Raw genomic sequence first — 23,783 nt, forward strand, 5'->3', positions numbered from 1 at the left:
ATTTTCTTTTTCTTCTTCCGGAGATTTTTTCCCGTGAGATGGCGAGGTTCACTTCTGGCTAAAATCAATGTGTTTCCAGTGCGGTGAAAGTGAGCACAGAGTGCGGGTGGAGTTTGGCGATGAGGTTGGCGAGTTGCCATTGTGGAAGCGCTGGACTGGAAAGGGGAGTCGCAGCGACAGTGTACACATGTGAGAATACACATACAGACCATCTGGATAAGTCTGGGGGAAAAAAGGTCCACGTAGAGCTCCCTGCCATTAAATTTCAACATTCAGCTTCATTATACACCAAGTGTTTCAGGCGGATGCAATTTTAAACATTTAGGAGTTATTGTCCTTTGTCCATGCTGACTTGTGCATGAATAGCACCTTTTTCAGCGTGTACTGTTTGTACTTGCTAATAAAGCGTACCAATAATTGAGAATTCCATCATGGCTTGCAATTTTGATGAAAATGTGTTTGATTTTAATGAAATATCTTTCAAAAACCAAACTTTTATTGAAGATGGAATAACTTTCTTCCAAATGTAACCCTGCATACATGGAATAATCCAATTTCACTTACTCAGCAAGTGTATGTGCTGCTTCTATTGTTCGTGCCTTGGCCTCCAAGGGGAACTGTGTGGCGCTTGCATGCAGATAAAACAGAGCAGATTTGATGAAAAGACACAAAGAAGAATGTCACGGCAATGCTACATTGATATAACTCCTTTTGTGAAGCGTGGCGAGCATACTGTATATGCCTCAGAGTATTGTTATATGACTTTTCTGTGTATGTTGTTGCACCATGTGTTTGTATACCTTTTATTTAAAGGTTTATATTGCAACATCGATGTTATTCAGTATTCATATCTATCGCATTTCATCGCATCAAAGCCACCATGCAACGCATCTATAACCCGACTGCAATGGACCATTGCAAAAAAATGAACGTTGGCGATTTGATCTACTGATTTTGTGACAGAAAAATGTGACCTTGCAAAGGGTTTTGAGGCTCCACATACAGTGTATTGTACTGTATTTCTTTTATTAAACCATAAAACCATAGCGTGATGGTCAAGAAAGAACCAGGTTGCTCCAAAGAGGGGAACTGGGTGAGAATAAAGGAGAAAATTACTATTTTTAGAGGCAGCCTCACCCTCATTTATTGTCATATTTCGTAGGCGTGCATTTTGGTGACCATCCACAGATACATATGAAATTATAACAATAGTTAAGTGTCATTGAAAAATACAGTATATGTATAGTATACTATATAAACCCCAAGGATCACATGAGTAGCCCATGGGCCTATTGTAAAAATAGCTCACTCGTGAGGGGACATTGTGATTTTGTTGGAAGTGAGTGTAAACACTGGCAGAGATTTATAGAAATAAAGTGTTGCATATAGATATTTATGTTTCCTAATTGAAATATCATTAACATGATCAGTGTCTTCACAGTATTGAATGCCATTACTTATAAATAATTGCATTGAATAATAACAATATTAAAGATAATTTGAGCAAATGTGTTAACTAGCCGCTGAACTCACACGCCGCATGAGATTTCAGGTGGGTTTGGCTGCATCACTCGGTGTGTGGCTTTATGTGTTATCATTTTGCTAGCTGACATAGCTATGTGTTTGCTTGAAGACGAAGTCAACCCAAACATTTTTTTTACCTGAATATGTTCGATGCAGGCCCACTAGTTGAAACAGCATTCTGATTAATATTGCGTTTGTGGAATATGAGAAATCCAGCCGTTTTTAGCTAGCTCAGGGGGCGGCCATTTTGTCACTTCTGTCGACTAAAAATGACATCACAGTTGCTCAGGGCTCAGATAACGACCAATCATGACTCAGCTTCAGAAAACAGGTGAGCTGTGATTGGTCGTTACCTGAGCCCCGAGCAGTTGTTTTCAGTCGACAGAAGTGACAAAATGGCCGCCTTCTGAGATGGCTAAAAGTGGGTGCATATTGTTGCTTAATTTATATTCCACAAATGCAATATTCATCAGAATGCCCTGTTTCAACTAGTGGGCCTGCATAGAACATATTCTGGAAAAAAATATGTTTGCGTTTACTTCCCCTCTAAATATACAGCATGTAGTTCTCTCTGTGTGAGTTTTACTATAAACTTTAACAAACAGTATCAATAAACAGTTTGAAGCCTTCATGTCAACTTTTTATAAAGAACTGTCCGCTGTCTGCGTAATTGTACAGCACACACTCAAAGAGGACAGAATATGACAGGCTAGTATCGAGCGTCATACTATTCAAACATATTTACGAGTATGAGTAAGAGTACAGACGTACAGTATATGAACATCCCAAATGTTAGATTATTTCTCTAGCATCTTTTATGGCATTTTTTTTACCTGAATATGTTCGATGCAGGCCCACTGGTTGAAACAGCATTCTGATTAATATTGCGTTTGTGGAATATGAGAAATCCAGCCGTTTTTAGCTAGCTCAGGGGGCGGCCATTTTGTCACTTAATGTAATTCTAAGTATGACCCTTGGAGGGAAAATTGTGACCTTTGCCCCAACATGAATATAGTGGCGATGTCACTGGTAGACCATATTATTGCATGTTTAGTACATCTAAAGAGCCGAGAATGGAGATGAGACGATGAGACGACCCTCAATTGGTCTACTCTTCTCATTTATCAGAGTCGCTTTCAGCCTCTTTGTCCTCAGGTCCTAACCTGAGGTCCGAGTGGGCGCTTTACATGAAGAGATGCTAATCCCCTTCGGGAGACACAAAGGCGATCAAGAGAATGAGTAATAATTTAGCACTGCCACTTTCATCTGAGCCGCTCACCTCTGCTGTCGGGCACTTAAGCTTTGGTTTCAAGTGACGGCTTTTTGTGTTTGACTTTAAGGAAGCTTAACCATCTGGGTTCTTTCCTGGCAGTTGGTGTCCACTTTCTTCCTTTTTTATGAACCCCCATAGCTGTGTTGATGCAAATGTATGAAATCTCCCAAGGGCGGGGATTTTTGTCTGATTTTGTAGTTTTCCACTTCAGCTCTTTAAATATACTGTATCAAAAATTACTGTTCACATCAAACTATACCTACTGGTTCTGTCGTGGCCACTTTTGCCTAATTGAAATGCATGATAACCATGTTTACATTTTTTTTTTTTGTCTGTATGCAGACTAAAATGGCAATGAACAATGGTAGTAATGGTAGTAAGTCAAACAAGACCTCGGGGGAAAATTATACACAGTTGAGGTTAATGATTTAAAATAACACATTTTGTCGCCTCTCTCGTACACGTTCCAGGGGCCACCAAAGACATGGGCAAGATGCTGGGCGGCGAAGAGGAGAAAGACCCTGATGCCCAGAAGAAAGAGGAGGAGAGGCAAGAAGCGCTGAGGCAACAAGAGGAGGAACGCAAGGCCAAGTACGCCAGAATGGAGGCCGAGAGGGAAAACATCCGACAGGGTATCAGGGATAAGGTATAAAATGCAACACCTGCACAACTCTCACATGTCAAAACCTAAAAAATAATCAACTAAAAAGTACAAAATAAACATCTTGCAAGGTTTCTGCCTTCTGCCTAGATACAGTGGATATAAAAAGCCTACACACCCCTATTCAAATGCCAGGTTCTTATGATATACAAAAAAAAAAAAGAAAAGAAATAATTTCATAACGTTTTCCACCATTGTTACTTATAACCTGCAAAACTCAAAACATTTTTGAGAAGGGGAATTAAAAATAAACCACTGCAATAATGTGGCCCCACAAGTGTGTTACAGTGAACCCCCACTATTCACAGGTTATATGGATCAGTTGACCTGTGAGCTGCGCAGCAACCAAAAGCAGGGAACTTGGCAGTCCAATCCCCGGCTACAGAAGCTGGCTCGTGAGACATGAAATGTCACCTCTCTGGCAGGGACGGAGCCCGAGCTGGTGTGTGAGGCAAACAAATTCCAACTAGACATAGTCTGACCACACACAGCTTGGGCTCTGGTACCAGTCCTCTCGAGAGGGGTTGGACTCTCTTCCACCTTGAGAGTTGCTGTCCACGGTGAGAGGCACAGAGCAAGTATGGGCATACTTATTGCCCCCCGGCTTGGGGCCTCTACATTGGGGTCCACTCCGTTGGACAAGAAGGTAGCCTCCCTTTGGCTTAGGGTGGAGGGACAGGTCCTGACCGTTGTTTGTGCTTATGCACCAAACAGCAGTTCAGAGTACCCACCCTTTTTGGAGTCCTTGGACGGTCTGCTGGAGAGCACTCCCCCTGGAGACTCTCTCATTCTGCTGGGGGACTTCAATATTCACGTGAGCAATGATGATCAACTTCATGATCGTGTCATCGGACTTGTGGCCCCATGATTTGGACACTCGGGTGAAGAGAGTGGCGAAGCTGTCAACTGATCACCACCTGGTGGTGTGTTGGCTCGGTTGGTGGGGAAGGACCCAAACGTACTGTGAGGGTTTGCTGGGAACGTCTGGCAAAATCCCCTGTCAGAAAGAGTTTCAACTCCCACCTCTGGCAGAACTTTGCCCACGTAATGGGGGAGGCAGGGGACATTGAGTCAGAGTGGACCATGTTTCGCGCTTCCATTGTTGAGGCAGCCAATGGGAGCTGTTGCCGTGAGGTGGTTGTTGCCTGTTTTGGCGGCAATCCCCGAACCAGCTGGTGGGCACTGGCGGAAGGGATACTATCAAGCTGGGGAAGGAGTCCTATCGGGCCTTTTTGGCCTGTGGGACTCAGGAGGCAGCTTACTGGAGAGTACCGGTTGGCCAAGCGGAGCGCAGCTTTGGCGGTCGCTGAGGCAAAAACTCAAGCATGCGAGGAGTTCGACTAGGCCATGGAAAACGACTTCAAAGAAATTCTGGTCCACTCTGCAGTGTTTCAGGAGGGGGAACCATTAACACTGTGTTTAGTGGAGATGGTGTGCTGGTGACCTCGACTCGGGACGTTGTGAATTGGTGGGGAGAATATTTCAAAGACCTCCTTAATTCCACTGACACGCCTTTGATTGAGGGAGTAGTGCCTGGAGACTCCGGGGTGGACTCGCCTATCTCTGGGGTTGAAGTCACAGAGGTAGTTAAAAAACTCCTTGGTGGCAAAGCCCAGAGGGTGCATTGCTCGGAGTACCTAAAGGCTTTGGATGTTGTAGGGCTGTCCTGGTTCACATGCCTCTATAACATCGCATGGACATCAGGAACAGTGCCTCTGGATTAGTAGACCAGGATGGTAGTCCCTCTTTTTAAGAAGGGGGACCGGAAGGCATATTCCAATTACAGAGGGATCACACTCCTCAGCCTCCCTGGTAAGGTCTATTCGGGGGTACTGGAGAGGAAGGTTTGTCGGGAAGTCCAGTCTCAGGTTCAGGACGACCACTGTGGTTTTTGTCCCGGCCGTGGAACAGTGAACCAGCTCTATACCCTCGACAGGATCCTCGAGTGTACATGGGAAGTCGCCCAATCAGTCTACATGTGCTTTGCGGATTTGGAGAAGGCGTTCAACTGTGTACCCTGGGTGAAAAGGGTGGAGTGCCCTCTCCAGGTCGGGGATGAGATCCTGTCCCAAGTGGAGGACTTAAAGTATGTTGGAGTCTTGTTCACGAGTGAGGGGAGAATGAAGCGGTAGATCAAGTGGCGGATCGGTGCAGCGTCTACAGTTATGCGGACTCTGTATCGGTCCATTGTGGTAAAAACGGAACTGAGCTGGAAGGCAAAGTTCTCAATTTACTAATTTTTGGGCTTTTGTTGAGCCAGGCGCTTTAGGCCTTAACGGGTTCAAGAGTGACCAAAAAGACTGATGGCTTTTGAGGTAGTAACAGAGGGAGAACACTGCCTGTGATTAAAAAAAAGTGTGAGTTCAATAACCACACCCTATAAACTTAATACATGAAGCCATAATAGCTGCGTGAATGCTCACTTCCACTTTAGCAAATAAAATAATACCGACTGTACCCTTTAATACCAAACTGCCATGTGGTGCCATTGCCACGGTGGTGTGAAAACGGGTTAAAAAAAAAAAAGAAGAAATATGAGTAACACACAGAGGTGCAACAGTAATCTCAACATGGCCAATACTTGACTTTGGGGCAGACTTTTTGTCATGCTGTGTATTCACAGTCGTTCCCCTTGTTGAGTTTTATAAGAGGCGAGGAAAAGCGACAGCCCCAACGACGTCTGCGGCTCGACTGAGCATAGCCATCATCTCTTCAGGCCTTTTGTTGCTCTTTGAATATGTCGGAAAGGCTGCCGAGTGAGACAGATGGCAGGCGGCAAACAGCGCAAACATGGCGGCAGAAGGCGGCTGAGCTGATACCCGTCAAGAGAATCCTCAAAGTCACCGTTGCTTGTTAAGAGACTTTTTTAAGGGGGGGCTTACCATCAGGAGTGACTTCATGGATGAGATAAAAAATGAAAAATGTTTTTTTTTTAGGCGCAGGAACATTTTTTTAATGTGCACTGCCAAAAAAGCTTGTTTTTCAGCACCGTTGATTCCCATGGTTTTATCAAAAGTGCATGAATAGGCGCTGAAAAAAAATTCGATTGATGAAACTGTCAAAAATGTAATATGTAACAAATGCGCTTGGACAGGATGGGGTCGCTCTCCACAGTGGTGTCAGAAGTGAGACTGTCAACCATGTCAGCCATTGCAGACGCAAGGCTTTGGAACTAGTTGAACTATCTTCTTCCATGAAGAAATGTGACAAAGACAAATCTTGAAAATGTATTCAATGCTTGGGACTTACTGAAGGCCATCTGCTGTGTTTATGTTCATGCAGGGCCACTGGCCACTTTGGTGTCAGAAGAGAGATACGTATACGCCCTCAAGAAAAATACTGATTAACAGTTTAAAAACAGTCAGATTGGGAATTTGCAAAAAATGAATACAAATATTTGCCTCTGGAACAATGGAACGTCAACAATTGTGACATTAGTGTCACAAGTGAGAGAAAGACACTTGACTCTAATGAGGAATTTGCAATAGTGAACACAAAAATTGGTTTCTGGAACAATGAACGTTAATTCTGAAATTAGTCTCCGAAGTTGGATTCGTTCTTTGAGCTCCCTAAAGTAAAAACATTCACTTAAATACGGAATTTGCCACATGTTACGACAAAGATTGGTCTCTGGAGTAATGATATATCAAGTCTGATATTGGTGTCAGATACACCAATAGGGCACTCTTTAAGCTCAAGTGTGAAGTAATTTCAGAAAATGCTAAATAAAGTCTAAGAAAAGTAATTAAACATCATACAAAAAACGAAACATAACAAAAAATAATTTCTATTTTGTATATTCTACAAAGTAATCATTTTTCCGAAGTTTGATCCTGGTGAGCGGCAACTTGGAAACGAAACGTCACGTCAAGAGAACAGCGGCAGTTCGCAACATGGAAAGTGTACAGAGCCAGTCAGAAATTGACTCGCAAAGCAATATTTTAAACTTTGGACAATGTTGGCGTAATATATGTTGGACTATACATGTATGAGCCAGATGCTCAGGCGAGGAAAGTGTTGTGCCCGAACGACCGGACATGGACTGGAGAAGAGACTCAAATTTGGAATAACGGTAAACTATAGGCTACAGTTATTAAGCCTAGCCTTATTGTTTGAAATTCGATGTTGTGCCATGCTGTAAATTACACATAATGAGACATACATATAATGCCCTATTTTTATCTTTTGGGCACTCAAACAACTATTGGCCTGAATGCGAACAATGCACCCCTACACAGCGCCGAGGCATTTCGCAGAAAAACGCAATAACAACAGCAAAGAGCAGTTAACGGGACAATCAATAATGCAGGACAATGGGTGACTGGTGACTCCATCTCTTCAAGTGATGTCACTTGCTGAAGATTACCGGAGATTGACGAACATTTTCATTTTCATTGTTAAGCGCGATGCTATGGGTCTAATTATGAATCTGGGTGGGTTGCGTCATAAAAACTATCAAAAGTATACTTAAAATAATTTTAGCCGTTAGTATTACTCAAAAGATGGTTGGCCAAGTTTACTTCACACTTGGTCTTTAAAAAAGACACTTGACACTAATGAGGAAGTTGCTTCAGTAACACAATGGGCCATATTTTTATGTCCAATCCAAGTCTAGCACAAAGCGCAGTCTAACTTTGCGCATGGGTGGAGTTTTCTTTCTTTTGGGATTTTCATAGACGGGCACAGTTATGAGAGGTGTTTGCGCCATTGTGGGAGTCCATGCAAAAGATCAAAGTGCGCAAGGTATCGTATCTTTATAAGGAACCGCAAGCCGACCTCTATTTGCGGATGTTATAAAGTTGGCCAGGGCCCCGCCACAAAAATGAAAATGCGACCATTCATACGTCCAGCACATGTGTGCCTGTCTATGAAAATAGAGCTTAAAGACTTGTTCCTGAACTGCCTTGTCTGCCTTGTCAGATCGGTGTCGGAAGTGGGATTCAACGTTTGTGTGCTATGAACAAAAACACTAATAGGAAATTTGCTACGTGCTTAAAGAGGCAAACTGTGTCATTGGCTCTGTCTTGGTGGCAGAAGTGGGATTCACCGTACACACGACCAAAAGAAAATTACAGAGAAAATACAGAGAAACAGTTGCAAAAGCAGTCCGATGCGAGATTATCAACATGGAACAAAAACATTTGTCTCTGGAAAGATGGAATGTCAGCATTTGTGGCATTAGAGTCAGATGTGGGATTCGCCGTTCGCATGCCTTTAAGACACTTGGCTCCCATAGAGAATAGGTGAAATAAGTAAAATACAGAATGTGGCTTTGTTCAATGAAGGTTGGCGAACCTTGTCAGAGAATATCGCTAACAAAACACTAACAAGGTCCTAGCGGTGTTGACATGTCATAAAACATAATAACCAGGGAGGAAATGTCATAAAATACAAATAACTAGGGATTTTGTGAGTCCACCATCTTATTAGTGTTGTAATTTAAACTCCATATACCAAAGGGGAAAAAAAGCATATTTATGCACTGTATTGCTGTGAAATTGCGCAGGGTTGCCGTGGGGGACGCCAATGAATTGCGAGCAAATGACGGCGAAGAAAAGCTGACGAGCTGTTTTCGCCGGCAATGATTTTAGTCTAAGCGATCCCCGGACGACCCCGCGGTTCGTCTGTAAAAACACACACAAAATGCTCCATCGCTCATCTACGCAGCAAAACGCCGCACCGGTGGGCTTCCTCCATGATATTTATTGGCCCTGGAATCCCATTATGGGGAAGCGGCAATGAGGTCATGGAGGAGTTCATTCCATTTTCCGCATCTCTGCCTTGAGATCAACCGTCGTGCCGCCCCTTGACCAAATGGCCTTCCGCAATGCACTCCTCAATGGCCCCCTGCATTCATTAGTCAGGCGCCAATTGCAAAAAAAAAACAACAAAAAAAAAAAAAGAAAATACACGTTTTTGTACCATGCTATGAGAAGTACAACATAGATAATAACATGGAGAGCTGATTCGGACATACAGTACAAGACGACTAGCATTAAGTTCACTTGGAAATAGGTCTGGGCCATTCATCCATTTCTATCCGTCAGGAAGTTTTTTTTTCTATAGTTCAAGGGCGCATCGATACTGATGTACACTGCTTCCACTAACAACATGGTCGTGAGCGCAGAGGAGCTTGCCATTTGATCGCTATAATTAACTCATTTTCACATGATCTGTAAATATATACACTCACATTCATAAGTTTGGACTGTTTCTTATCTCGTTTCTCAGCATGACAGAGTGTCTATTGTGCCAGGATACACAGAAGCATCTCAAAGTCACGTTCCAGAAAGAAAACGAGAAGTCTCAGGTTTTGAATTCGCTATTTTAGGGTCAATTTGCCAAGAATTAGTGACCAACACAAATTTGATCTTTCTACATACATTTGGTGGCTGTGTGTATTGTAATAGGACACACAAAAAAAGTCCCAAGGACTGGTGCCCAAAACCCAACAGCAAGTCAGCCATTTCGGTTTGAATTAGCCATTTTACATTTGAGTCAATTTGGCTATTTACCCAAATATGGAAAATTAGCCCCCGACACAAGTTGAACAGATCAATATGGAATTGTGTGGACATTTGCATGATGACAGCATGGACGAAAAAGTCTGAAGATCCCAGGCCGTAAATAGAACAGGAAGTCGGACGTAAATGAAGCAGCCATTTTGGGTGAATTTCAGGTCTCAAACTTGACGTATTCTTACTAGGAAATTGACCCAAATCATCCCTGGTAGGAAGCAGGCATCCTCAACAAATGGGCGATGCCACATTGCTAATCTTTTTTGCCTACACCATCTAAAGTTTGTTTGTCTAAAAGTTTGTTCATCATGTCATGGTTTCACCATGGTTGTAGTATGTTAAATTCCATCTATTATATTGATTATATTGGGCACGTGTAACAATCGACAAAAAATTTGGTTGACACTTCTATCATAAAAGGACATATGAAATGGTCTGAAGAGCCCATACCCAAAATTGAAGAGGACGTCAGCCATTTTGGTTTGAAGTGGCAATTTTAGAGTCAATTTGAGCACTCACTCATGTCACTCACTCATGTCACTTTTTCTTGATCAATGCGAAATTGAGTAGACGTCTATCACGACAGGATGCATGAAAGAGTCTTATGTTCATGCCTGAAATTGAACAAGAAGTTGGACAATTTGTTTTGAAGCAACAAGTAACAACAGAGAGCAGGTCTGGATGGAAGATAACTTGACTTGATGACTGGAAGAAAAATCGACATACTGACAAGGTGTCACTGAGCAACCCGATCTTACTGAGAGTCAACAGGCCTACATGACAGAATAAAGATGACTTATAAAAGACCATAGCAACTGCATAGCAACTCATACATCACAACACATCTCCTACACAGGCACTGGCCCAAACAAGCCCCAATCTGCAACAGATAACCTAGGCAGCAGGGTGATGCTAAATTGCCCAGCTTTGTTGCCTACGCCATCTAATGTGGGCATAAAAATGTAATCATCTGGAGGATTCGCCATGAAAAATGTTTACGAGGGCCCTTTCACTGCTACTCGCTGCTTTAATCTGATTTGTTTTCTTTTTCTCTCCTCGTGCAGTATGGCATCAAGAAGAAGGAGGAGAAGGAGGCGGAAGCAGCGGCCGCCATGGAGCAGGCCTCAGAGGGCAGCCTGACACGCCCCAAGAAGGCGGTGCCTACCGGCTGTGGCGAGGAGGAGGAGGAGGAGAGCATTGTGGACACGGTGATGAAGTTCATCCCGGCACCGCTCATGGATATGTTCAACAAGAAGTAAGAAGAAGGCATAAGACCGCCTCCTTCCCCCCCTCCTCCTCACACTCTGCTCCTCTTCCACTGCTGCGACGTGACATAATGTTGGCCCCAAATTTCTAATTTTATGTCATGTCTGCCACTTATTAATTAGTAAAAAAAAAAAAGGACATCATTATCACCCCCATCATGTCCGCTTTGATTTGTAAATAGCCTAGCGTTACACAACAAATAATTCTATATATATAAAATATGTAAATGACATATAAGATGGATAGATGAGTACAAGCCATATTTTTAACTTTGAAGACAATATCCAAACCATTTTTTGTTCATCATGTTAAAATTTGATACATGTATGGGGAAAATACTTACCATCCCTGTGACATAATCAAAGACGTGATTGGTTTATTGATTTTTTAAATTCATTTTTGTTTTTTTTAATTCTTGGCATGCAGTGAGATGTTGTGACGTAACGTAGTTGACTGTCGCCGCCGAGCGAAATATTTGAGGCAATAACCGCTTTTTTTTGGTAGTTTTTTTTTTATCCAGATTATTGACTGTGTCAAATGTTCTTCCACATCAGGGTGTGCGGGGTTTAAAGAAAATCCTCAAAATTACGTGAAGTTTGTCTCCAACCAGTAAACGACTACTGTCGTTGTCCTGTGGCTCCCCAATTTTTGCTAACAAAAGCAAATTGTTAGCTGACTGTAAAATTAATGTGGGAAAATAGAGAATGCTTCAAAAACAGCAGACGGTTGCAACCACTGAATATATCATTCACCACTTGGCCCATGTCTATTTTTATAAGGTGGCGGAATCTGAAAGACAGACAATCTTCGATTGTTGCATGTTTGGCCGAAGATGCAGGCTCCTCCGTTTTTGTCATATGAAAAGTTAACATCACAGTTAATGAGTTGTTTAAAGCGGGGATACCATTTTTGGTCAAAGGCAAAATAGTGTGCAGTCATCATATGCCCTGTCCTCATAATTGGCAGTGATAGTTCACTTTTGTGTGTTTCCATTCCTGTGTGTTGCTTGAAGACGCAGGAGTCTCGGTTCAACGTTGTACAAAAATGCAACAACACACATTCGTGAGTTGTGTAAAGTTCGCCTAGCATTTCCATCGTAACGTTATTAATGATTGGAAAATGTAAAGATGGTGCACAAAGTTGGATGGTTGTTTTTTTGTTGTAAAAAATCAGAGTTAGTTATATTTCAGTGTTAATCAAAAGTGCCACCGTATGTAGATGCAAGACTTTAACATAATGTCACACGCTCTTGAGTTTTTAAAGAGAGTGCATTTTCATCATAACATCGGAAAATGTATAAATGGCGCTAAAAGTCTTTGTAAAGCAATGATGATAATGATTGCACTTTTCGATATTAACATGTCACTTCAAAACGCACGTCCGTCAGTTTTTGTATCACCTCGTATAAAAATCTAACGTCATATGTTGTTTAAATCTGGTTTTGTGTTTTTACAGAACATTATTGTTAATTGAAAAACATAAAATGGCACAAAAACTTGGAGGGTCAGATGTGGTCATGGTCTGATGTAGACATGCCTTGTTTTATTTTATGTCCATTCCATGATGTCTTTCAGAAATATTCCAGACAATACTGCCAAGTTAGTCGAAACGTTCCAGCAATTTCATATATTTCAGACAGTAGTGCTAAGTCTGACGCATTGTTAGCCTAAAAAAAGAGAGGAAAAAGACAGGAAAAAAGATTGGAAACGTAAAAATGGCACACAAAGTTGGAGGGTTGTCAGGTGTTTTTGTTTTGTCATCTCCATCATTCCCATTAAGTATTTCCAAAACATTCCAGCGATTTCAGACATTCCGCTAACTTAGCCTCGTTAGCCAAAAGCTCCTCCGCCGTTAACCACAAAAAAAGCAAGTATTTCCACAATTTTTCTGTGACTTTATGCCATTATTTTTGCATTGGATCTGAGTAACAATCTGGCTTGTGTGACAAATTGTAGACATTAGAAGCAACACTCAGAGTTTCACATATATCCTGAATGTTTCATATTCATGCTAGTTTCAGTAAGCTAAAAACACAGAATTGTGTTGAATTAGAGTACTGAAGTAGCATCCAGTGAGTTCACCATGCTGGTAAACTGCCCCTGCTAGCCTCCCCTTCCAAGTGGTAGCAGATAATTATCGACCAGAATCACACATCCACAAACGACGTTATCAAGTCAAACCAAAGAACGACGCTCATGGTAGTAGGAGATAGCAGTAGTCGACAACATTATTTTTTTTACTTTTTTTTACTGCATATCTCAGGTGTTGTTGCTTGTACCTTCGCGAGCCTTCTTCTACTAGCCTCATTAGCCTAGCTTGCTAACATCTCCAAGGGCCTTGAAATCCTGCACAATTGTCGTTTACAGCCCCTACTGAATTCTACCAGGCTACGAATACTGCCCCCCGACCAATTTGTACGAGTTACTGCGCTGTCGCGCTCTCATCATGTTGTCATTTGTTAATAATTTCACGCTTCTCATGGCTAACCGACCACTGCCACTCAATAAAAGCCTTTTATTTTTTATTTTTTTTGCTCATTAATCTTCATAATAAGTAGGCCTAATAGAAAAAGAAGCCACTTGATACTAAACCTCTCTTTGATGTAACTTGAATGTAATCGTCCGATGTTTGTACTCCTCTGTCGTCTGTAGCCTACTCGTGGATACTAAAGTTAGTGTGCTAATCTTTTGTGTTGTCTCTAGCTGGTCCCGTTCCTGTCCTCTTGGTAGCCAGTGATTGTTTTTAATTTTCATTTTTTTCAATATATATGTATTTTAAGTGCATATTTGAAGTCTTTTCTACTGCAAAGTTTTCTCACCCTCCTTCCACTTCTTCCTGGACGTCTGCATGCTCTGTGGTGTGCCATGGTGCGACTATAAAGCGTTTTTGATGTGTCCTGTTATGTGTTTTTACCCACCTTCCCCAAAGCGCTGCTGTATTAGCCTCACTTGCATGCCCTCTATAGACAGATATTTTAGTCTGAAAACCTTCATGCAAAAAAAGAAAAACTTGGAATCACTGCACACTCTGAGAATAAAGTGATTTCATACAACCTTTCTGCGCCATCTTGCTGTCTTTTTTGCACACGGTGAGGAAAAAAAAGTAAGCCAACCCACTGCAGTTTTCCTAATCAACATGAAATTTAAAATTAGGTAGAGGCATCTATAATAACAAGACACACAAAAATCTCTCAAGAACCCATGGCCAAAATTGAAGAGGAACTTAAAAAACAGAAATATATTGATTAAAATTATTTTATTATTATATTTGTTTAAGTATTTTAGGGGTTTCCACACCCAATCCCCTAAAAGTCATTTTGTATTGCCCTCTGTAAAGTTTGAAAATTTCAGAAAGTCAACCATTTTAGTTTGAACCTGTGAAAACATTTTGCGTACGCCGTCTAATATGCATGTATCTTGGTGAAAATGTTTGACGATTTCATGGGGGAAAAAATGAAATTAGCCCTCAACACCAGTACCACCGATTAACACAAAAATTGGTGGACATGCCTGTCTTAACTGGATGCACAAAAAAGTTAAAGAATCCGTGACTGAAATTGAACACAAAGTTGGCCATTTTGATTTGAAGTGCCCACTTTTGGTAAACTCCCAGGCCCGTACTTTGAACTTTGACTAGGGAATTATTCAAAATGAGACCAAATCCAAAGCAGGTTTCCTGGACAGTGAGGCAATGACAGCATGGTGTCACTTTCATTGAGAGGGAAAAAAACTTTACACACTGAACAGATGGTTGTTAAAGTAAGTGCCAGAAAAGAGTCAAATTAGATGACGTGTGTCAGGGGAAACTCATTCCCAAGCTGCACTGAGTGAATTCGATGCACTCTGTGTTCATGGCCCCTTGCACACCGGCGGTATTCGCCTATGTTTTGCTTCTGATTTTCCCTAAAAACAACTGCACATTCACAGCTCGACTTCAACCCTGCATCCAACTATCCCTGCATCCGTGCCTTAAGGCCTAAATAGACCAATCCGACTTTGGCCAACTGTGACAGGTCACGTCACGCTGGAAAAACACACCGCATCGGCGGACAGCGACGCTGACCATTAAAGTACCTTCTGCGCATGCATGAGATGTAATACCCTTCCATACCATCGGCAGCGGTCACTATTTCTCTTTGTTAGAAAAGTCCAACCGGAAAGATATTGGCCGGGGGCAGATTATAAAAACGTAAACAATGCATTCAGCTACATTCTTCGCTCACGATGAACTCCCACACAAAGTAAACCCTCACGTTCTTGACACAGCATCGTGAAATACTTAAATTGTCAAACCTCGCTCTTGTACTTGTAAGAGGTTTAAGGCAGCGAAGGCGTGCTCACTCTTTATCCGCATTTGTCATTTCCCGTTAGTGCTCCGAGCCCTGATTTGCGAGCCAACAGCCAATCGGAGTGACCAAATGTCACAACTCACAACGCCGATTCAACATGCTGAAACGCCACCAGACGCTTCATGTTGGTTACGACGCGACGATGGTGGTCACTACACCAATCAGACGCCGGAATCAGACGCCACGACGCTTCACGACCTCCGACGTCGGATTAGTGTATCTAAGCCTTTACACACAAGCACAGCTAGCCAATTAGCCAGTGTGAAAGTGGCTACCATCGAAAGGAATACATTGCCGTTGTTGCTAGCGTTGTTTTTAGCCTTCTTCAGTTACAGGCGCGATTTGTTCTGACAGTTGGCAAGTTATTTTAGTGTCAATGAGTCATAACGGATTCCACTGTCGAGCTTCTCGTCGACCACTCCAGCCCGTCGAGCGCACTCGAGTCTGCCAGCAGGAAATGGAAGTTTAAATCGACACCGTTAGCGTGCCGAGCCAAGGGAGCCTCGCGGTAAACCCCGGGTGGGTACCTTTCACACACTCTTCACAAAACTCGAGCTACTTGACATTCATTTGACATTGATGCAGTAAAGCGCGTTATAAAGTGGCTTCGAAATGACACACACGGCAAGCTTTTTTTCAATTCTTCACACAATTTTTTTCCTACTGGGTCTTCTTTTGTTACAGCTCTGCATGAATTTTGCCAGGTTTCCCTATTAAAAACGATTTAGGTCATGTCCACACAGAAACAGAGCCAGATCTATTCATGACAAAAAAATCTTGTAAACATGGAATTGGCTTAAGAAATGTGTGTATGTGTGTGTGGGTGTGTGTGGGGGCGGGGGGGTGAAAATGCTGAAAGTTGTAATTAATGTACTGTATATGCCAAGTCTGAAGTGGCACTGTAGCTCAGCCACAGAAAGTCACCGGAAAACAGAGAAGAAGCCCAGGCATAAAGGACAAAGAAGAAGAATCAACGAAGAAGAGTAGTTGTGACAATGGCTGGTATTTCATTCAACACACTCAAGGAATGGAGGTTTTGTTTGGACAGATGACCAGATGGAGCTTCTGCTTCGGGTCATTACAAAGTTATCCGTAGAGAGGGCAGGTAAAGCAAAGAATCTACTTCAACTTAGATTTGATTTGATTTGATTAGATAGATTTGGAGCGTTGGTGCTTCAGTGACAGCAATATTAGGGACATTTAGTGGAAGTATGAAGTCACTGATGTCACTCTTTCAACAATAATAGAAAAATAAATATGATATGGATCAATGTATTACTTAATGAAGACTGTGTTAATTTAAGAGGACAAAGTTGCCATGAATTTAAAAGTAAGTATGTTGGGCGTGTGCATCTTTATTATAACGGGAGTACTCGTGAACAACAAAAAGGATGCAGGGGTGTATTTACAATTTTTTTTTTTATTGATAAATAATTTCTCCACAGTAGAAGGTTTTTGGCATCTCTTCTTAACACTCAATATTTTTCCAGCTTTTGAAAAATGCGTCGTTCAAATGGCACAGATGATGCTGGAAAACGTACGCATTTGCAAGCCTAGGGGCGGAGCCATGATTGACAGACTGTACACCCAGTGAGATTCATGAAAAAAAATGTATATTTTTAAATTTGTTGTAAATTATTATTAAATTATATATTTGTAATATATTTGTGTTTCGTTGTGTTTTTTATTTTATTGGATATTAAGAATGGCATAAATATGGTTGTCTAAGGAAGATCTGAAGTTGTTTATTCAGTTTGTCATTTTATTTGAATATACGATGCGTCGGGACAGGAGGATTGTGCTCAGTGAGCGAAATATTCAGGCCCCCCCTGATTTTTCCAGGCCCACCCATTAGCCAAGTTCTGGCTACGCCCCAGTGGAAGCCACTCCGCCCAAACCTTATTTGATCGTAAATGATCAAATCGTATATGATCAAAGCGATCCAAACTGTTGAGCGTTGCTTTTCACTGGTCACCATTATTAATGCGCAAATCCCCCCACATTGTTCAATAGTTGATTGCTCTCAAGTTAGCACCAAAAGAACCTGTCAAACCAATGACGGCCCTCTAGCCGTTTCAAGCCACCAATATGTGCTGTGACAATGGCGCTCAACCGTAATCGGTCATGTGATATCATATTAGGAGAACAATACAAGCTTCAAAGCACTATTTTGAAGCACTGTTATTCATAAAGGTGGACACACCCGCGCACGGTCATACAAGAACTGGGGTGACGCGTCATCAACAGCAACAACCCTTTTTTTGGCGACAACTACTCATTATTCCACAAAAATACATGTATGCGTTTTTGCGTATTTGGTGGCGTTTTGAGCAGTGGTGGGCACATCAATCCATCGGTCAGCATGTCGTCATTATTTCAGGCCAGCCCACGTGGGCTACATTCTAATTCTACACACAGCACCCAAAAATGACAAAGTGAATAACGTTTTTACACTATTATTTTTGCCAATTTATTAAAATAAATTATGTGCTAATCTCACAAGCACATAACAGCCCTCAGTACTTTGTTGATGCACCTCTGGCAGAAATTACAATCTTTTTTTAATATGATGCCACAAGCTTTGCACACCCTGTTGGCTGGGGTCAGAGTAGAGGAGGCGTTACATCTGCTTCCAAATATTGACGATGAGGAAGAATTGCTCGGCTGAGTCTTCCTGCCCCGCGGTGATAGTCGCGGCGTACACGTTGGTAGTGTAACCCTTAAAAGTTGTTCTTCCTTATCTTCGGAGGCCGTGGAGTGGCGGGTTACAGTATAGGTTTGACTTTATGTATTTCTTCTGGGTCTTCCTTGCTAAAGAGAACCGACACGGCAGGTTTTGTTGCGTCTTTATTCAGACGTGAACAGGCTCGCTCTAATTCACCTTTCTCTCTCCTTTCTTCTCCGCTCAGGAAATGCGTCGTACCAAACCAAATCAAAAAGGAATAAATACTTTAGCATAATATAAATAGATAAATATATACTCGCAAAACAACACTGCAGCATTTTAGACGAAGAATAAATACAAAATAATATGCAGTTTGCTCCAAAGCAGCTGTATTTTATAACAGCACGACATACGCAGCGCGATCGTGAGCCGTACAGACAATCTCAGCGGTCCACCAAAACACAATTTACATTAAAATATACCCACAACAGAATTTTGATAAACAAAATACCTTTATTAGACACTCTCATTTTTAGTCGATTAAGTCATTGTCAGAGCGCAATAAAAGTGACATCCGTAAAAATGACTGCTCTCGTAGTTCTAAATCCAAGCGACGCTTGAGCAACAAGTCGCCCTCAAGAAATAAACATATCTGTCAGAACAACACCAATGTAAATGATTGTGTGTGCGTGTGTGCGTGCGCGGACGCGTGTTCGTGTGTATGCGTGCATGTGTGTGTTTGAAAGGGGCTGTTTGTGTGAGTTCAATCCAATGCTTGTTTTTTCAATTGAAGGGTAAGTCAACCCAAACATTTATTTTTCAAGAATATGTTCTATGCAGGCCCCCTAGTGGAAACAAGACATTCTGATTAATATTTTGTTTGTGGAATATGAGTCAAGCGGCAAAGTCTAGCCATTTCAGGTGTCAGCCATTTTATCCCTTCTTTCGACTGAAAATGACATCACAGATGCCTTGAGGGCACAAATAACGACCAATCATGGTTCAGTTTCCGAAAACAGGTGAGCTGTGATTGGTTGTTACCTGAGCAACTGTGATGTCATTTTCAGTCGACAGATGTGACAAAATGGCCGCCCCAGTGATGGCTAAAAACAGGTGGATTAACTCTTATTCCACAAACCCAATAATTATCAGAATGCCTCGTTTCAACTAGTTGACCTGCATAGAACATATTCTTGAAAAAAAATGTTTGGGTTGACTTCCATTTAATACATAAGAAATCAATCCTCTTATTCATGTTAAGGGTATTAAAATTCAAGAAAATAATGGGACAGAAAAATCAAGGGATTCTTTTACAATAAATAAAATGTGCGATTAACTACGATTAAATATTTTATTCGATTGACAGCACTAATATATATTATATATATGTATATATATATATATATATATATATATATATATATATATATATATATATATATATATACATATATATATATATATATATATATATATATATATATATGTATATATATATATTATGCGTGAAGGCGGCACGGTGGGCAACTGGTTAGCACGTCTGCCTCACAGTTCAGAGGTCGTGGGTTCGATCCCGGCTCCGGCCTCCCTGTGTGGAGTTTGCATGTTCTCCCTGTGCCTGCGTGGGTTTTCTCCAGGTACTTTCCAGGTACCCCGGTTTCCTCCCACATTCCAAAAACATGCATGGTAAGTTGATTGGACTCTCTAAATTGATTATGAGTGCGGATGTTTGTCTCTGTGTGCCCTGCGATTGGCTGGCAACCAATTCAGGGTGTCCCCCGCCTACTGCCCGAAGACAGCTGGGATAGGCTCCAGTACGCCCCGCGACCTTTGTGAGGATAAGCGGTATCGATAATGGATGGATGGATATTATGCGTGAAAGGCAAAGTTGCCACTTTGATCTCAGTGAGTGAAATTGTCGTCATCATCATCAGTGCACAGACCCTCACGCTGCATAATGTATGTTCTACATGATTTATGTATAAGAGTAGCGCAATGGGGCAGGGGAAGTATGAATTCTTGATGTTCCTGCGTCGGGATCACACACGAGTCAACGGGATGTTTTGCTCAGCTATAAATACGCCAAAGTTTGCTTGTGGGAGGTCGCCAGACGCACACTCTTGTCTCTCACATGAGCAGCATCTCGAAAACTCATCAAAGGATGCCATTTTAGCTCTTCAGGAAGGGGGAAAAGTGCAGAATATCAGATGTGGATGTGTAAAAGTGGTCAACACATTTTTTTAATCAGAAGTGCAGGTAAACTTTTCTAGATACATTTTATGCTTTGATTTTGAATTTGTCCTAGTTTTTTTTCTCTATCACATCAGGTTATAATAATAATAATAATAATAATAATAATAATAATAATAATAATAATAATAATAATAATAATAATAATAATAATAATAATATGGTCGCTAATGCTGTAGTGTTACACTCGCCTGACTTGTGTGCAGGCAGCGTGGGATCGGGTCCCACTCAGTGACGGTGTGCATGTGGGTGTGAATGGTTGCTCGTCTCTATGTGACTGCGACCTGCGACTGACTAGTGACCAGTTCAGGTTGCAGTCCGCCTTTTGCCCGAAGTCAGATGGGATGGTTCCAGCACCTTGTGCAACCCTGTACAGGACAAATGGTGTTGAGAATGGATGGATGGATATTCAAAATAAAATATATAATATATTTAGCAATATTTTTGAATCAAGAGTTAAGTTCAACAACAGGTGAAATTTAATTCTTAAACGTCATAGCTATAAATGGTAAAAACATGGTAAAATCCGTGTTGCGCAAGCTTTTATAGGTCAAATTTAAAAATAGAAAGTGTTGCAAAAACCTGATCTACTAGAAAAAAATAAGTGAAGAAATGTTTCAAATCGGTCTGAAATTTACATAAAGGGACATATGAAGCCATCACTGAAATTTGCTGTTGGCCAGTGTAATGATCTGAAAATACATAACAATTTGAATACTAAAATGTTATAATGATATTCCAGACAATTTTGTAGACCAAAATCCACTAGAAAATAATTTAATAATGATCAGGACAGTCAAGCAGGCCAAAATTCACCAGTAAATGAATAATAATAAAAATGTAATGTCATTTAATATTATGGACAAGATAGCAGAGTACATAGCACACCAGGAAAAGAATAGTATATAATATAGTATTTCATTATTATCATGATTTATTTCATTTATGAATTATTTACTTGATTCTTTTTTTTTAATCCCAGTTTTATGCATAGCCTATTCCCACTAGCCAATAAAAAGCTATAAACCAAAAGCATCAAATAAAACCCACTTTTAATTGAGTGAAAGAAATTATTCATAGTTAAATGCTATATATAACATAGTAATGACGATAATAAGCATACATATATAATGCAGGTCACGTGGTTGCAGTGCTCCAATCATCTCACTGCACATTTAATTGCGGTGGTTTCTTTCCATGGTCCCTTGGTGAAGATGATGATCCATCATTCCGCTCATTTAATCCTCATCCAATGCTTCCTCCGCACGTTTCTATACATCTTGCGTGATTGGGTCTATTCTTAAGCCTCATCAATATTCATTGCCGCCATGATTACAATCAAATTAACCATCACCTTGTAATCAAATGCCATGTTTCATCTTTAAGCTAAACACTCGTCGAGTCAAGATGTTTATTTCGATTGTGGCCGTTATCATGACTAACTGGCAAGACAGAGGAGCATTTGCATTTTAATCACATGACACATACAATACGTGCACGCATGTGACCGAGCAGCTGGATTACTTGTTACTCTATTGTCCAAGGTGTCCATTATCATGAATAGTAGTGATGTGTGAATCGATACCAAAATATTGATACCTCCGATACCAGATCTTTATCCTCTAAAATTCGGAAATCAAAATATTGATGCTTATATTTCAGACATTCATGCGGTAATGTACAGTATACAGTATATGATTATCAGGAACACAGTGGAAAGTAGCTAAACTACCGAGTTCTTGTCTAAAGGGAACTACTTTTTCTTCCCTTTTGAGCACTGCATCATGCCATGCTGCACAATCACTCACTCAGTCTGTCTCTATACAGTGGCATTATGGCAGAGCATAAACGTGTTGTCATGTGTGGGGCCACTTAAGCCACAGACAGCTAACAAACCCTGTGAAGCACCTCAGGTTAAACCACAATACAGAATATCAGGCATCAATACTTCAACATATAGCCGCGTGAGTGCAGCGTGGAGGAATAATATGCTTAACACTACTGAGATAATCCCACATGCAAAAAACTCTAGTGCGATGGGGGTGGGCAATTAATTTTGCAGAGCGGTACGAGAAACTGGAATGCTTGCCGAGTGCCAAGCCAACATGCTAGCCTCACCTATGTTTGTGTCCTCATGTCATCTTCCAAACCACGTCTCCTATACAGGGTCGCGGGGGGGTGCTGGAGCCTATCCCAGCCATCAACGGGCGAAGGCAGAGTACACCCCGAACTGGTCGCCATCCAGTCGCAGGGCACACACAGACACCGTCACTGAGCGGGAACCGATCCCACGCTGCCCGCACACAACTCAGGCGTGTGTACCACTACACTATCAGTGACCCGACCTTTGTTTGTATTATTTTTAATTAATTTACAAAAAACATATTGTGTTGCCTCCAATTGCTACATGTGTATACAATTTTTCAACAAAATTACATCCTGTTGTTAAAATTTCATCTCTACTGTAGAAGATTATAACAATTTTGTGTACCAACCACCAACTCCATGCGGGAAATAACGATGTTACTAATTAGGACCACTGTTGTCATTTTTGCTATTCTCTTTCTTGAAAACATTTTTGCTTCGAGGGGTTGGAAAAAAAATCAATAAAGTGAAAATACCACTAAATTGTCAACACTTCAGATACAAGTCATAGCTCTTGCTCGCTACCTTGCTTGCACTAGCATCCACACGTGTACACATAAAAATCCCACCTTTCAAAATGAAAGCAACACATGTTTTACCTTTAAGCAAAGCACTTGGACGTCATGGTCACTGTGATGGCCAGTCAAAGACTGTGGATGGGCTGGATGTGGCCCCCAAGCCGCACCTTGCCCAGATGTAGTGTAAAAAAATTTTTTATTGACACTACACACATACAAACTAGCATGGTAGAGAAAAAGTCTCAAATCATCTTTCAAGCCAATCGCTCTGTCTGGTCAAATGACATACAAACGTTTGCACGGGCTTTTGCCACTTTGAAGTACATTTGGTGGACTGTTATCTTTGTGTGCATTTCATACCTTTCCCATCAGCCAATCAGCTTCTTCCTTTTTGCTGCACTTGCCCTCATGTTGTTGTGTCTCTGCTAATTCTTCCAGGTCCTCCCACCGCTTGCGTTTATACTCCATCACCCGTGTCTTCTGGGATTCTCATACTTGTGTTCGTCACGGCAGGTATTTCAGCCTCCGCATTCCCACCTGTGGTTTTGCCCATGCAGTCATTCAACCCAACAAAGTCCCCTCTCCCCTCATCGCTTATTTTGCTGCATTTAGAAT

The 23,783-nt window shown here is 41.4% G+C and overlaps 1 protein-coding gene across 1 annotated transcript in view; it reads left to right on the top strand.

The window, feature by feature from the left end:
* The window catches only part of LOC147151972 (complexin-2-like), a 68,096-nt gene extending 53,802 nt beyond the window's left edge, over window positions 1–14,294 (top strand). The window contains exons 3-4 of the mRNA XM_086023451.1: window positions 3,268–3,443; window positions 11,041–14,294. Of these exons, the coding sequence (XP_085879577.1) occupies window positions 3,268–3,443; window positions 11,041–11,235 (371 nt within the window). The 3' untranslated portion in view covers window positions 11,236–14,294. The remainder of the gene's footprint in view (window positions 1–3,267; window positions 3,444–11,040) is intronic.
* Window positions 14,295–23,783: the final 9,489 nt, after the last annotated feature.

Source organism: Filicampus tigris, chromosome 2 (assembly GCF_054856515.1).
Source record: "Filicampus tigris isolate MCC_2025a chromosome 2, RoL_Ftig_1.0, whole genome shotgun sequence".
NCBI lineage: Eukaryota > Metazoa > Chordata > Actinopteri > Syngnathiformes > Syngnathidae > Filicampus > Filicampus tigris.